Source organism: Rhea pennata, chromosome Z (genome assembly GCF_028389875.1).
Source record: "Rhea pennata isolate bPtePen1 chromosome Z, bPtePen1.pri, whole genome shotgun sequence".
Classification (NCBI taxonomy): domain Eukaryota; kingdom Metazoa; phylum Chordata; class Aves; order Rheiformes; family Rheidae; genus Rhea; species Rhea pennata.
This window is the reverse complement of record NC_084702.1, coordinates 14,401,711-14,418,296: the sequence shown is the minus strand read 5'-3', so window position 1 is coordinate 14,418,296 and position 16,586 is coordinate 14,401,711. Positions and strand designations below refer to the sequence as shown.

The 16,586-nt window shown below is 40.3% G+C and overlaps 1 protein-coding gene across 4 annotated transcripts in view; it reads right to left on the bottom strand.

The window, feature by feature from the left end:
* Window positions 1-11,659, bottom strand: part of PALM2AKAP2 (PALM2 and AKAP2 fusion) — a 280,261-nt gene extending 268,602 nt beyond the window's left edge. For 2 of the 4 annotated variants that reach the window (XM_062600649.1, XM_062600650.1), the window contains exon 1: window positions 11,308-11,659. In XM_062600649.1, coding sequence (XP_062456633.1) covers window positions 11,308-11,352 — 45 coding nt within the window. In that variant the 5' untranslated portion in view covers window positions 11,353-11,659. The remainder of the gene's footprint in view (window positions 1-11,307) is intronic. The other 2 variants (XM_062600651.1, XM_062600652.1) reach the window with 1 other exon arrangement.
* Window positions 11,660-16,586: the final 4,927 nt, after the last annotated feature.

The window sequence follows — 16,586 nt, the reverse complement described above, 5'->3', positions numbered from 1 at the left end:
GCAGTCTAAAACATGAGCACCATGTCTCCTCGTTTGCTCTCTAGCACGTTGCCAAACAGTCCAAAATGCTTGAAACCAATTGTAAACTGTTTCTGTTCTGAACTGTTTTTCAGGTTCTGCTGACTGAAGAGTTCGACTTGATGAAACTCTCTTTGCTCTGGATAAAAGTGACCCTGCTCATGTGAATCCAGGCTTACAACACCCCCATCTGCTTGCTCAAAGTCCTGACAGAGACTGCTGGGTGGGGATGGACACAGGAGCTTTCCATCCAGGTAACACAGTCATGATGCTATTGAGTACTAATCATAAACTCCAGTGGCAGTGCTGACTGGAAGATGCAAGTGAAGCATGTAAAGATGATTTAAATAGCAAATGTATCATAACTAGGCATTTAGTATGTCTACTAGAAGCATGCAGAGCACTCCTTAAAGTCCACAATCACATCTCACCAAATTACCTTTGTCTTCATAAAAATCATGTTGATTAATGATGAACAAAATCTAGCTCATGTGAATCTGGAAAGCTCCATCACATTGCTCCAGAGCTCAAGATCCACTGAACTATTTCCCAGTATTTCCTTTTCCAGGCCAGCCCAGACCCTAGCTCAAAGTCCAAGCCCTACTATGAAATCTTGTATGTCTAATGCCAGGTTTATCTTGATCATTTCTTGATGTCATATTTATTTCAAATAATTTTAAATTTATTAAAATGACAATCAGAAAACAGGGGTGTGATCAGTACAAAAAAAAAAAACCTGATGAGAAAGTAGTTTGACCCTGTTCTTAGTTAAGCTTCTCAGGGCATCTCAGAGTGCCACTCATAGCCAAAAGGATAAACCATGCAGCCAGCCATGCAGGTGTGACTTCACTCTCAGTGAGGTCATCTGTGCCACAGCAGCCTGGGGATGTAGACAGCCTGATGCCACTTCTGTCTTCAGCACTGAGGGAGAACACTCTCCAGAAAGCATGTGCCCTACTGTCATATACAGATAATACAGATACATTCAATACAGATAATGAAAATAAGTGCCCAGGGCCATCTGATCTTTCAGAGCCTTTAACTTTACAACCAGCCACAGTCATATGGTCAACGTTATCCACATCACTGTAAAATGAAATTATTTCATGAAATTTTGAAGAAGCATATGCTTCCAAAGTAACAGAGTGAAATCAGAGACCATCTTCATTCCCTCACATGTCTAAGTAAGGCCGGACATTTCCTACCGAATGTCACAGACCAATACCAATAGCAAGTAGAAATGGGAGCTGTAGGCACTTTGACTTCGAACGTCAGTTTTGTTTGCTTACATTTGCTTTTCAGAAATTCTTTCATGGGCTATATGTTCTCAGGCAAGGCAGGATGGCTTAGCATGCTCCAGAGAGAAAGTGGCTAAATGCAGCTGGGAATTCATCCAAAACTCCCTAGAGATTTGTGGCATAATTTTAACAGGAAATTCCTGAAATCTTTCTCCAGTTCAGGAGTGCTGCCCATGTCCTTCTTTTCTGCAGTGGAATAATCTTTAAAAGAAACCTAACCTCCTTTATTATGAATTACTACACAGAAAAATCATTATTAATGTAAAGAGTTTTCTCGACTGGAAACCTGCTTATTCTGGAACAATTCCTCTGTGGGATACTCAGTCCTGTGAACTGCAGAGCAATTCATAGAGACAGAAGTCTGTACTATCCATTGTCACATCCATCTTATCAAAAAACAAAAAGCTTTACTCAGAATCATGTGTGATGTCCCACATGATAAAGATAAAATAGTTGTAACCCATTAAGTCCTATTATTTCTCTTCTAGACACCCAGGAAAATGAAAATGGAAAGTGTGATACTTCTCTATTTCACAGATAAGCTTCAGCTATCCTACATAAATTTCAGTATAAATCTTGCATTTCTCGAATCTCCCAAAGTCCAAATTTAATGCAAAGGAATGATATTTCTCAGTTTATCACTAACATTGAGGTACACTTTGTAGAGATTTTGTTTAGACTGCTTTTGGTTATGTTTTATAAATCTACAAAAGCTTTTTTCCTTTTATCTGGCTGGCTAGAAGCTACCTTGAACCTCTTGCTTAAATAGAACAAATTACTAACTTTGCCGTGACGTTGGGATGAGTTAATGTACGTTCCTAATTCAGCATTTCTCCCTTCCACAGGAAGAGGTCTTAAAGATGCAGCTTAATATGCCAGAAAATGAATCAGCCGTCTGCTGGAGCCTGCTCCTCTAAAGTGCAGCAAGTCCTTGCATATGCTTATATTTATTAAGCACAAATACATGATTAACCACGATTAAGCCTAGCCTTACTGTTTATGCCAAAGTATGTAGGAATTAAAACTAGATAAGGGATTATCTCCCAAATGCTATACTGTCTGCACAAAGCTGCCAGAATTTACCAGCACATACAACATAGTAATTTTGTACCAAAGTCAGTGCATTAAGAGAGTCTGGCCCCCTGTACTGCAGTTATAAATTTAATGATACCTTTGATGCCAAATGCTTGCTTTATGCCTCAAATGCGAAACAACTGGATTATCAGGGATCCTTTGGAAACCCTTGGATGCCAGTGGGAGTTTGACACTTGGAGAACAGCACATGGCACAATACAGGCCTGTTCCAAGAGCGGCTAACAAGTGTGTGTGCGTGTGTGTGTGTGTGTGTGCACGCACGCGTGTGTGCGTGTGTGCGTTTGTGTGTGTACTACAATCCATTTCCCTCTGGGAAGTGTACTGGAAAAGACAAGTCAGTCACAGAAGGCTGGTGCTGCAGCTTGTGGCACTCAGCTAGTTAACAGCGAGATGCTTCTATTTAGCACCACTATCTCCTCCCAAGTATTCTCCGCTCCGTACTCGCGCCTGCTGCTGCCATAAAGAGACTGCAGCTGCGTGACTCTCTGCTGCACGCTGCTAAACTCTTCCTCCTCTAGCAATAAATTACATAGCAATCTGGATTTTAATCTCTTTCTGCAATTTTAGACCTCTTAGTGGGAACTCCTAAGCCATCGCCTATCCAGGCTACCTCCTTTCACACGCAGTGCTGTTTTTAACACTCTGTGGAAAAAGAACATGGCTGAAGCACAGGTGATGATTGACAGTGTCTTCAAGAGGCTGGAAAGCATCTTACATTTAGCCCTCTGTTGGTAAACTGAGGGCTTCTTTCTTTTATCCCTCTCTCACACTCTCTCCTTTTTTTTCTCTTTTCTCTTCTCTTCTCTTCTCTTCTCTTCTCTTCTCTTCTCTTCTCTCTCTCTCTCCCTCTTTTTTTTTTTTTTTTTTTTTTTTTTTTAATCTGTGCATTCCTGGCTCCTAACCCACCTCTGCTGTCCCAAACCTTCAGCCAGTCACCAGCTGCTGCTATTCTTAGTCATTCAAGACTGGCTGAGCCCCACCTTGCTAGATGTCGTCTGTGGACCGTGATAAATGAAGCTGGTACTTCGTAGTACAATGTGAATTAAATTAATTAGACCACCAGCTAAATTAAACAATCTAAGCTTTGCACTGACTGAAAAGGGCAGCAACTAAGATGAGAGTAGTTACATCTCCCTCCAAAAAGAGCTCCCTGAACTACACTGGTTGTTTGCTTTTTTTTTGCACAGAGGTGGTTTGTTTTTGCTGGCGAAGAGGAAGAACTCTTTACTCGCCTCCAGCGCCCAGCCTCGCTATAAGTCAACCTACTAACAAAAAGCATCTGTGCATCAAGAACTACATAAGTCTGGTGTGCAGTTGCCAAAAACTATACCCATTTCACTGCCACTCAGCTTGTTCAGGTGATGTTAACTCTTCGAAACACAGTGACTTTCCCAACTCAGAGTTCTCCACAGAAAAGGCTGTTCTACCCAAGAAAAATTAGGACAATGACAGGCGTAGCATACCAGTATCCTCATGTCCTGTTCCCAGAAGGTATCCTTCATCTGAACAACTCTTCAGCATACATTGATTCTGAGCAGGTACACATGCCACTAGAAAGCTGGTAAAACTTAAGACCATGTACAATGTCATCCTACCTCAATAAGGAAGTGTGAGACTGAATTCATGGTTCTGTCAGCTTTGCTAATGAACAGGCAAACAAATCCCTTCCCTGTACTTTACTTCACCATTTGTAAATAAATTCACTAGATTCTGTGCAGAATGCCATGGCACCTACTCACAAAGAGGGACTCAAAACTACATATTACTACTGTGAGTCCTAATATTTTACTACAAGTGGACAGCTTGGGGCTTTCCTGAGTTAATGCTCCAGACCAGCCAGTTTGCTAATGCCTTTACTTTGCAAGGATTTAATTCATGAAAGATAGCTCATTCTGTATGAGAATAAAATTGTTTTTGCAAAGCTTGTGAAAAGCTTGATACAAGCAGCCAGTTTTGGAAGAGCAAGAGCACTTCAGGAGATACTGAACATCGCTGTTCCATCATTCCACCACCATCACAGCTATACAGCCAGCCGTCACTTTTGGGACAGCATATAAATGCTGAAATCTCACCTATGACTTCACATGAACATCTACTCCACTATACTGGCTTGCAGCACCTGTTACTACAGACTCACACTCCAGGCTACAGCTGCCCAGTAATTTCAAAAAAAAAAAAAAAAAAAAAAAAAAAAAAAAAAAATCAATCTTTCACAACAAATTTACTCTACCAAAGATTTACCAAAAAAGCCCCCAAATATTCTCGCCTATTGTCAACCTCTTTTGCAAAAGAGTTTTTAAAAAGCATGAAATGAAAGCCAGTATCTCAGCTCCTTGTTTGTGCTCAAGAGATGTTGGTGATGTGTTAAGAGCTAGGAATGTGCTGTGGAAATAATTCTAAATTTAAACAGTTGAGTTTGGGTAAGTCTGGAGACTGTCTAGAAATGTCTCAAGAGTAAGTTACTTTCTGGTATCTGTTTGTTCCTTGTTTTCACTGATACCTTGATAGCAATATTTTTCTTCATATTTCCGTTTCTATTGCTGATGGATAAACATTTCTAAAGCAACAATGCAAAATCTCAAAATGTTAATTTTAAAAGCATCACAGAAATTTTCATTTGGCTTTGCCTGAGAATGGGCAAAGGCTGTAACCTTTTCTATACTATGCTGGAATTACCAATTTTTTATATGATCCAGGAGTCAAGAAGGGATATAAGTGTGCTCCTGTGGATTTCTCTATGGAAGCCCTCCTGTGAAACTGACCTATGCTTTTTGTTACTTTCCAGGACAGGGCTGGAGATTTCTGCTTAACACCACCTCTCTTCATCCTAAAGCAAATGCCAACATAACACTTCCTCTCCCACAACTGATTTTCACTGAGGTTCATAGGACCCTCATAGGTTCATATTGTGCTCACAAAATAGATCTTAAGATTTAGTTTGTGATAATGTCTTGTTTACACCTTCTAAACACTTTCCTGGGAATATTTGCAGCAGGATACTCCCGACATTGTTCTTACCCCACCAGGTGTTCCTCACTGTAGAATAGGCTGGAGACCTGTTAAGGTCTCACTTAAGTGTTTTCAGCTCAGAATTTAAAATTCATATACATTCTTCAACAGAGGACAGCTACAGACACCGATAAGGCATTTTTCTATTTCTGAAACTTGGATGCTAGGAATGCCGAAGAACAAGATTGCAGAATAATGGTTATTATTAATCAAAGCAGTAACTACAATTGCAAATATGACAATGAGAGAAAAATGGGACTGGAAAAAGTGTTTTAAACCTTATAGCCACAGTATGAGCTTCATGATGCTTTGTGGGAAGGAATGTTCTTTAATGCCCTAACTCAGGAAAGTACTTAAAGATGTGGTCTACTCCAGGAATGTGTTTATATATGTAGGAAGAGTGAGCTGGATCAAACCACGGATCCATCTGTCCAGTCTCTTACAGTACCAAAACCAGATGCTTGGGGATGACTTGGTGAGGCTGGAAGCCACCTCTCCAGAATACCTACAAGCTTATAGATTTCAGCATACATCTCTCATGAAGCTTTTTTCCAAGCATTAGAGTCCTAGTTTGCTTAGTTTTTCCATACCTTGTTGCCCTTCTTCAGCCAGCTTCATGTCTGAAAATAACATCATGCTTAACTTTAAGGACAAAAACAAAAGCCTAAATGAAGGCACAGGAAACTAGTTTATTAATGATCAATGATTAAATGGATTTGCCATTTTTCCATGTGATCCTCAGCACCAGAGATTCTAACATTCATGAATAATATTCTGTAGAATGATTCATAAAAAACTGTTTGAGAAGCATGACAGTAAAATAATATCAGGAACAAGATCTACTAGTCACAAGTTGTAGCTTGGTGGAATGAAAGAAAATAGGTGAATGGGGAGAAAAGGAAACTTTCACTCTTCAGTGAACAGAAATTTACAGACACCATGTGATGCTCATGGCAATTTCTGAGTGTGCAGCGCAAAAATGCAGCATGTTGGAGCACAGAGAGAAAGAAGAAAATTTTAACTTTGTCTACATTACCAATGATAGCAATACTAAAACTGTTTTGATAAGATCTTTCTAAAAGATGATCAATACTGCTATTTGCAAAGAGATGTTTCAGAATTGGTGCATTTTTATATGTACAGCTCTCTTCTACATACTTTTCTATATGCTCTTTTCTATCTTTTAATATGCTTCTGGGAAAACTCCAAACCATTTCCTAGCACTTATTTAACTACTGTGATACTAATCTCCTTTGCAGAACAAACATTTCCTGCTTGTTCATGTTGTATTAACTCCCAAACTGATCTCTAGTTCCCTGCTAAAGGCCGTACTCCCCAAAATGCAGTTCCTTGGTGCTGGCCACATTACTTGGGTGCACGATTCTGCATTTGCCTATTTTAATGCCTAGTAAGTTGACTACATTTATCAAGTACTCCAATTTGCTGTATATGACTTCTTTTTGTTATCATTGTTTATGGCTCACTAGTCTTATCTGCATACTTTATCAGATTTGACTTTGCATTTATATCAGAGTATGAATAAAGATATTGAACACCATCAAACCTTGCCAAACTGGCTCCTGTGAGTGCTCCACTGCCTTTGCTCCAGAGGAACAAGGCTCTGCTCAGCAATCTTCCTAACAACAACTTTCTGAGATCTGTCAGTCAGCCAGTCCTTAATCCATCTAAGGTATACCACACTGATAGTGGAGAGTGCTATTTTTAAACTAGAATGTTCTGCAGTACTCAGTCAAGCACCTGATGACTTTCAAGTAATGTTAGATCCATATAGTTGAGCTTAACAAATAAATTTATAACCCCCTAGAGAAAGCAAGAATGTTTTTGTTTGACAAGACCTATCTTGCACAGGGCTACTTGAATGCCAATAACCAGTTTTCTCTAATACTTTAGTGCACTAATGGATCTCATAGATGGGCATAGACAAATGCTAACCAACATTATTTTCGTTTTTAATTGTTAAGAACATATATATTTTAGCAGTTTCCCATTTGCATCTGTGGACTCTCATCTCCTTAACCTGAACATCTCATCCAGTTCCTGTTCTAGTTGTTACCCTATTGGAAGATTTCTTCTAAGTGAACTGTGCCAGTGATCACTTTTAATTCATTTTATATACATATGATACATATTCCCCATATCATATGCATACTTATAGTTCAGATACATTGATACATATTCAGTGTCCCCACTTTTCAGATTTATAGCTGCTTGCTAGTTAGGTTGTAGAAAAAAATTACATTTCATAAATGCTTGTCTATATGCTGCTATCTGGTGGTGATACCTCAGTCAAAGAGAATGGAGCCATTTAATAAATTGCAGAGCCATGCAGTTTATTTATCCAAAGTGTGATAAATTGCTCAGCTCACCTGTTCTCTGGCCACTAAATCTGCTTCCTCTGGGACTATTAGCATTCCAAACTTCTGAGCGACTTGGAGCAGGCACATTTTTTAAAGCCACAGAAATGTTTCCCTTTTTTTTTACCTACAATTTTACCCATTACTTCAAGAAAAGGGCAAATGCACACTCCAAAGTCTGCTATAGTAACGAGTTTAGAAGAGGAGACTGCTACCAGCTACAGCCCACCTTTTCTACTTCTTGTTTTAACCTCCTGTGGGCCTCCTGCAAAGCACGTCTGCCTTGCATTCACAGCGGGCACCACTCCACCGACGGCACAAGAGCCATCTTCTTGTGTTGTGGTTATCTTAGGTAAGGCTCAAACATAGGTCTTAGGAACACTGCAGGATGACAGAAGGATTTATCAGTATCTGTTTGTGACACACATGGTACACAAGTTGGGAGATCCCATGTGACCTCAAGAAAACTCAGCCATTCTAGGCTGCCATATAAGATCTCCATGCCACAAACTTTGTATTTTTCCTCCTAAACAGAGAGAATTCCTCACATCACTGTTTCTCAAAACAGACTGCTGCAGCATCCTAAACTTGCTGTAGGGAATTTTGGAAACTTCTGAAACAGAAAGATCTAAAAATCACAGCTTAAGGACTTATCACGGTATTAAAAACATATGTTTAAGGCCTACATTTTATTTGAATTGCACGTTCTATTTTTAATAGCTTATTTGGCTGTGTCTTACCCTGGTAAAACAATAGCATCCAAGTACTCCACAGTCTTTTATGCATCACTAACAGCTCTCCAAGACAAGGGCAAAGTCCATTATTCACAGCTTACAGATGGAAGATGAATGCACAGAGAGGATGAATACTTGCTGCTGGCAAAACAAGTGACTAACTCACATTCACCACATTTTAGGTGAATATCCTAACAGTTAGAACCCTTTTTTTCTCTTCTCATTATACTTCCCTCTCTGACAGACAAGCGTACATTTAAAATTGTGATTATCCAGAATAAAAAAGTATAAAATTGAACTCTCAGAAAGGTGTCAGTCTTCTGGAGAAAATATTCATATTTCCAGGTCTGGATTTTATTTCCTTAGGTATTCTGTGATGCACACTTAAAATTTACCCTGCTTCTCTTCCTGACCAAATCATTTGCCATAGTGATTACAAAGGCAAGCAACTTTATGTAGAAGTGTCAATGACCATGGATAGGCCTTTTTTCTACATGCTTAGCATTCAGCCAGCTTGATAATAGAGTGTTGTAGCTAACTTCTGCTTCTCTGACTATGATACAGCTTAGTTAAAGCTTTTCTCCACTGAGTTTCTACATGTAACACCAAGCTCAACTGAAATATCACCATTCTCCTGTCTACAAAACTGCGTAACTTTTGAGGACTGACCTTCCTTACCTAGCTGGGGTAGAGCAGAAACATCGTCTAACTCATGTCATGTGGTTCATCCTGAATGGAGCAAAGCTTGCATTAGAAATACACTTCTCTGCATCTGAATAACTTTTGCAGCACTCCAAGCAAGAAAAGTTACCGCAGAAATTTGTATGGACAACTTGTTGCTCTGCAGAACATATAAGCAAACAAATCACTTTGTGGACTCAGATTCAATCTTAAAGCAAGGCTATTTCTGACACTGTAGTTAAATCATTCAAAATTGAATTCACTGTATCTATTACTAAGGTATATTTTATCTACAGTCAGCTTAGCAGGCTTTACAGAAGTAGAACCCATAAAGAAATATATATTGAAGGTCTAGATTCCCCAAAATCAGCATAAATGTAGTGTAAAAAGCTACCATATAGCAGATAATAATTTTATATCCATTATGGCCTCATTGATGTGAAATGCAAAGCATGAAACATAGAATCTGAGTCACTTTGGTATGCAGCTGATGCACATCATGTGGAGTGGAAATGGATGCCACTTGGTTTTCTGTTAGTTATATAGCAGACAAAGGAAGAAGTAATATAAAACATATAAACCATTTTTTTAATTTGAAGACAATTTTTTTCAGACACTTATATAATTGTAATACATTTAGCACTTCTGCAGTGTAATTCTTCCATATTTGTTGACACAGAACTCCAAAATCAGAGACAGTTGTGAGAATTAGCTGTAGTAACGTTACTAATGCTTTAATGCTGGGAATTAGTAATGCCTATGCTGGTAGAAAACTTTCATCAGCTTTAAAAAAAAACAGCTATTCTCCATTGTTTGAAAATAAGACAGTTACAATATTTTCCTCCCATAATCAATTATATCATTTGATCTTATATAGGAAACATGTTAAGGATGAAAAAAAAAATAGTTTATAGCTGGTTATTTTAAATCTCCATGGACCTGTCAGCAGAATAATAGATTTAAGAAAAACAAGTTGATACAGCAACAGCCATTCCTCTAACTACAAAGGAAATCTATAATCTGTGTCATTTATAGTAAAACATAGCATCTGTTGATCATTGGTGAAACTGGGGAAGAAAATATTAAAATCCTAGCAGATTCTGTCATTTTCTGTCTTTTCACTTCAGATTTGAAATGTATGGTCATCAGCACGTACTGTGCTCTGACACAGCTGCATTAACATATCAACCATGGAAAAGAAAAAGAGCTGGATGTCACTTGGAACAAGGGCAGGCTATGTGGGGTCAGCAGATGAACACTGGTCACAGAAACAAGGGGCTTTTGACATGATGTGTTTGCCTTACTAGATGAGCTGGCAATTTCTATATGTCATGATGATTATGGTTTTTAAACACTGAGGTATCCTCACTAGGTATCACTGCCCACACTCCACTGAGGTCTGCACCAGCTCAGCCTATAGCTCACTCCGAATTAGATTTTAGCACCAGATGTGAAAACAAAAGTTTTAGCTAAAATGGGACAAAATTCTGCCTAAACTTTACCCCTTGGCAGGATGCAGTTCAGCAGAGGATTTGTCTCAAAGCATGTGCTCAGCTATGGAGCTCAGGTGACAGTTCAATATTAGCAGATCAAATAATCAGACAGTTTCAATAACACACGTTTTTTATTTGGTTGTGTTAGCAAGTAATAATGTCAGAATTATTTTCTGCAGTAAAAGCCACTCTGCAGCAGATCATTTTGGTTTAACTTCTTAATCAGCTTAGCTAAAACTCCCACAGTGTGAAAACATCTTTCTTAGAGGAGTACTGATTTTCTCCTGCAATCTCCCCTCCTCCCCATTTATTTCTCTTTTTCTTCTCTATCATCAGTCTTTTAAGCACGCCACTGTGCATTCACAGTTTTTTTTTTCTGCACATGTCAGCTCAATGCACTTCATCAGAACTCTTATTCTCAGCCAAATCCTACAAAACAGACTTTAACCAGTCATTTCCCAAAAGGAAAACTCCATGCAGAACTTCTCAAAAGCCATGCTTTCTAAATGCTTTCCAGCCACTGTGCTGGAATCTCCCCTTGCTTCAGTAACTTACAGCTCCCCCAGCCACAGACAAAAGAGCAAGTAAAATGAAACTGACTTACTGCTATGGCTTGGAGCCTTTCCTTGTGCAATTCTGCTTCCGCCATCCTGGAGAAAAGGGCACAGGAACAGAGAGAAGGAGACAGAAAAAGAAAAGAAAACAGAACACACACTGCAGTCACCAAGGGGAACTCAGTTACACCACAGAGTAATTGCAGAGAAAGCCGAGCTCCTGCGTAGTAGTCAGCCACTTTTAGAGGCACTGCAGGCTGGCTCACGGGAGGATCATTTTAGTCACTGGACCAGTGCCTGTCTTGCTGCCTGTCTCCCAGCTGTATCTCTAACTGCATTTCATTGCTGCTTCTGTGCGCTGTTGCTGTCACACAAGCCATGTATGCGCTCTCCAAGCAGCTGAGCACAGAGATAGCTTGCATGGCTATAATTTTTTGCATTGACGTCTCAGCTCGTTTGCTCCTCCTATGGAGCGCTGGGTCACGACAGGAGCTCGACACCAGTAGCATGCATAGTAATCAAAACCTGCATGAATGCAGCAGAGGCAGCAGACAGCCGTCCCACAGCATGCCCTTCAGCGAGCTGTGCAGCAAGGAGGCAAGGCACATGGCACAGCAAGCTGGAGCCATGCAAGACGGAGCTGCTGGCTGCCTCAAGTCTGAGCTGGCTGGACCAAAGGAAAGGGCATGGCTGGCAGGAGAAGGGAGGGTGTGAGCCATGGAGAAACAATACACAGAGTAACAGCAGAGTGGTTTGTGAATGTGATTTTAAGAAGACATGCTTTAAGAGGCTGCTACAGAGGTGGGTCTTTAAGAGCATCTGTGAAAGGGAAGGGATAAAGTACACATACACTTCTTACATGCATTACGCATTAAAACACTGGAAAAAGAACAACATTAAATACTCAAAGGTGACAAAGCAACATGTAAAAACAGTGTAAATGAAGACTTTGGCAAGGAAGCAAGCGAGGAATGGAAAGGAAGCCGGAGTTGTTATCCTGAAGACAACTTTTATTTCAAGTACAGCTCTGGTTTTGCATGCTTCACTGGCAACCTCTTCACATATCTTTTTGTATGATCTCCTATCTGTTTTGTTTTGTACTAAACACTGAGGAAGCTGTCCTCCATCCCAATACCCGTTCTATCATGTGCCTTTACAGTGGTGTGCCCACAGGCGACCCAACTGGCTGGAAAACTTGCAGCCTTGATAGCCACCACATGACTGGAGGGCTGACAGCGGTATCCTGCTGCTGTCCCTCTGTGAGGAGCTGAAGTGCATTCTGCAGGCTATAATTTTGGTTTTATAACCACATGCTGACAACAGAAGAATGGAGAAATTCCATCATTTTGGAGGAGAGTGTTCTGGAGGTCACCTTCTGCCCAGCCATCTCCCATGTGCCTGCTCCTTTTTGTGCCATCTGGTCTGGCATTCTACCTCTCTGCTTGCACTTCCTCTCTCCTCTTGCTGCAGACACCTCTTAGAGGTAGTGGTAAGTTCTACACTGCTAACGCAAAATGTTCTGCTTCCTCAAGTATTTCTACCTCCTGGTCCCATTTCCTTTGTGGATACCAGCCTCTCTGTCTCATGACAGCATGTAAGAGTTACTTCTTGCTTGGCTCTGTGTCCTCCAGGAAAGAGATCTTTTGCTGGACAGAAAATTCGCAGAACATTACGTAATTCAGGTAGCCCCAGTGGTTGAAAGACACAGTTTTACTGCAATATCCCAAGTGAAGTAGTATTATAAGTTGGCATCAGGAGTGGGCTCACAGCTAGGGAAATGCAACGATTCCATCTTAAATCATCTATCTTTCAATCTCCCAGCTTTGTTTAAATAATCTGTTGAATGACATCTGTCCTATAGTTTATTCACTCACTTTCAGCCTCTTCATTTTTTTTTGTTTTCAGTGACCACATATTGTTGCTTATATTACTACAGCTGGTTTTGAAATATCCTGTCACACAGGATCCAGATATCTATACGCCTACATATGCACAGAGAACATATAGCAGCAACTCCTACGAGCACTTGCAAGTTATGCAATTCAATCCATTCTCATGTTTTGCTAGTAAGCTTTGCTCTGGGGAGGAATTCTGCTATAAGCTATAGCCAGCAAATTCAAGCATATGTCACTGGTGTTAGCTATGGCTTGGACTAGGACTGTGAACATATTCACTCCACGACCTTCAGTCATACATAGATTTGGTCAAGCCTGAATGCAAAGTGCTCCATGCGAGACTGTCCCCTTTATCTTCCAGATGGCACTCATTCAGCAAAGCATTTTAACATATGTTTAAATGCATTCAAGCTACTGGTTTACACGTGTGTATGATCCTTGCACCTCATACTAAACATCAAAACAGGCCAACAAAGCGCAGCAATTGCGACTTAGCAAAACGTTGTATTTGCACCACGCTTATCCTCTGGCTGTTTAACTGAAAAGCTTGTTGCAGGACACAGGAAGGGAAGATGAACCCTAGTGAGTGCATCCACACATTCTAGACATTAGTTAAGTTTCCCAAGCAGAGTTTATTTAATTAAACAGCAAGACAACACTGTTTGAGTATTTAAGATCATTACTTATATGACAGGAGAGGTGTGGAAATAAAAAAGATTTATTAGAATAGGTGTACAGCAGTACTGACATCAAAAAGAGCTAATCAAAATTGCACTTACAGGTCTTGAATTTGAGAATCCAAAATAGAAGCTTTTCACCTTCAGCTTCCTTATCAGAGCAGGGGCTCTGGACTGGGGGAGACTAGCGCTAAAAACGGGTGGGCAATGTAAGCAGAACATCAGACTTGGATTCACCTCCACTGCAGTAGCCTATACTGCCTGCCCTTTAAAGACTACACAGGAGTTCACTGCATTAACAATGCAGCAGTTTCTAGTTGATGACTTTTGCAATACAGAGGGAAGGCTGGAAATAACCCAACAGTAATAACTACTCGTGTTCATACAGCATCTTTCTGTATTTCGTATTCATAGAATCACAGAATCACAGAATCAGAAAGGTTGGAAGGGACCTCTGGAGATCATCTAGTCCAACCTCCCCGCTCAGCAGGGTCACCTAGAGCATGTTAGACAGGGTTGCATCCAGGCAGGCCTTGAAGATCTCCAGAGAAGGAGACTCCACTGCCTCTCTGGGCAACCTGGTCCAGTGCTCCTTAAAGCAGGTTATGCAGAGAAGTGAACCCATCGGTCCATCTCACAGAGCACACAAAGGTGAAAAGACATCTGTGATGTGTATATCATGTATATCATGTATATCATGACAGAGTCTGCAAGGGACACCTCCAATGGACTTCTGGTTAAAGAAGACCGATTTAAATAAAACTAAACAAAACAATTCCCTGGTCCTTTTTTGCTTTTTAATGCTTCCCCTCCCCCCATACTCATTAAGACTTTTATTTCCAAAATGTCTTTCAGTATTTATGTGGGACTTAAAAAAATTAAGAACTTGTGCTGAGTCTCACAATTTTCTTTCTTTTTAGGGGAGCAGGGCAGAGTGATATTTCCAAATTTTGAAGACACTACGAAAAAACAGAGAGGATGGGTGGTGTAGGGAGGAGCAAATGCATGCTAGAAAAGTAGGCAAGTAAGGAAAAAGAAGTATTTCAATATATTTCATTCAGTAGCTAAAAAGGCAGACAAGATGAAAAATATCCTTATTATTTTTCTTATATCAATAAAAAGGCTGCTCTTTTTGCTGCAATATTTAAAGGAGCAAATACTGCTGCAAATTAATAATGTGAGAATTACATCCCATTTCTATGAAAAACAGATTTTTATTTTCATTTCTTTGGAGAAGAGTGGAGAGGAGTGTAGTCCCATCTCATTGCTGTAGAAGATCCTGAAAGCACTCTGAGCTTTGTGAAGCTTTAACTTTTAATCAGATAGATCAAGTAAATTTGGGAAATCAGGTTGCTGTCTTTTGTATGGAGATGAGCTAGATTAGAAACAGTTCTACTTTACATAACCCATTTTGTTTCTTGAAAGGCTAAGATCAGGCCGAAAATGATATGCCTTCCCCACGACTACAATCCTCTGCATGCTATGAGGCATATCCTCTGGGTGAAATCTCTGACTGCTGGTGGTCAGTAGGACTGCATGAGTCTACAAAACTAGATTTTGGCCTGAAGATTGCTTAAAGAAAGCATACACATATACATGACAGTCAGGACTAATGGCTCAGCCAGTGCAAATGTATTGACATATTTTTGTGGTGACAACTTAGTGGTTGGATTCTGGCAGTGGCTGTCGAGAGGAGAGAGTAAGGAGGGAAAATAGGCTTCATATTTGCATTTCAGATTGTTTAAAAGGAGATACTTCTGGCTCTAACAATTACCACATGCCAGCATCTTGCAGTGTGCTATACTAATACTGTTCTGGCATCCTCACTATTGTCAAGAATTCCTCCCTAGGGTGTATTTGAACCATATTATTTTCATCTAAGTTAAAATTCTGAGGTTTGATTAATCTGTTATTTATCTTCCTTACCAGACTCTGGACTCAGTTGTTGTATTAAAAAAGGCTAGGAATGAAAAATTCATCTAAGCCGTTAGATTTCTAAGCCCATCATCCACACTCACTTTTCAGACTTACTCAAACAAGGCCTCTCACACAACAAAGCCGTCAAATTTCTTGGCAGTGGCATCATCCAGCATTTCCAGAAGAGGCCACTCCATCTGCAGTTTTGATATGGGCTCTCAACCTCTTCAAAAAAAAAAACCAGCTTCATGCTGTCATTCTTTCTCTCCTTTTGGGCTACTTACCAAGGTGAACAAAGAAGGAACCAGGTGTAGTTATTTAAGCACCCTGAAGCATAGCAAAGTTCACATCTGTGAGCAGACCCCCATCCTAATGCACACAGAAGGAAGAAGGCACCTAGAGATGACATTCACACACCCTTAGTGCAAGCAGGTGATGAAGAAAGCTGGAAGAAAATACTCACAAGGAAGGAGCTGGTTAAACCCCTTCCTTTCCAAGGGCTGCAGGCCTAGAGTCAGTGTCAAACTACCTTAACAAATTACTGTGTGTTAACTAAGCCCTTGCCCTGGGCAGTTGCTTGCAATTGCCTGGGCACGTGAACCTGATAAGCTGCCACAGCACTACAGAGATTGTGTGTGTGAGTTCTTCCACTCCTACTTTGGGAGAAAGGCATCTATCTCTGCTCAGGACTTGTATTTGGAGAAGCTCTCAGGGGAAGAGCTGTGGGAGAAGTGACTGGTCATCCAGATATATGCCTTCATTCTTCATCTCCTGAGTGCAACAGCACACTAGAACCAGGATTTCTTCCTTATCCCCTTGCTGCCCTTTGCAAGGGGTCAC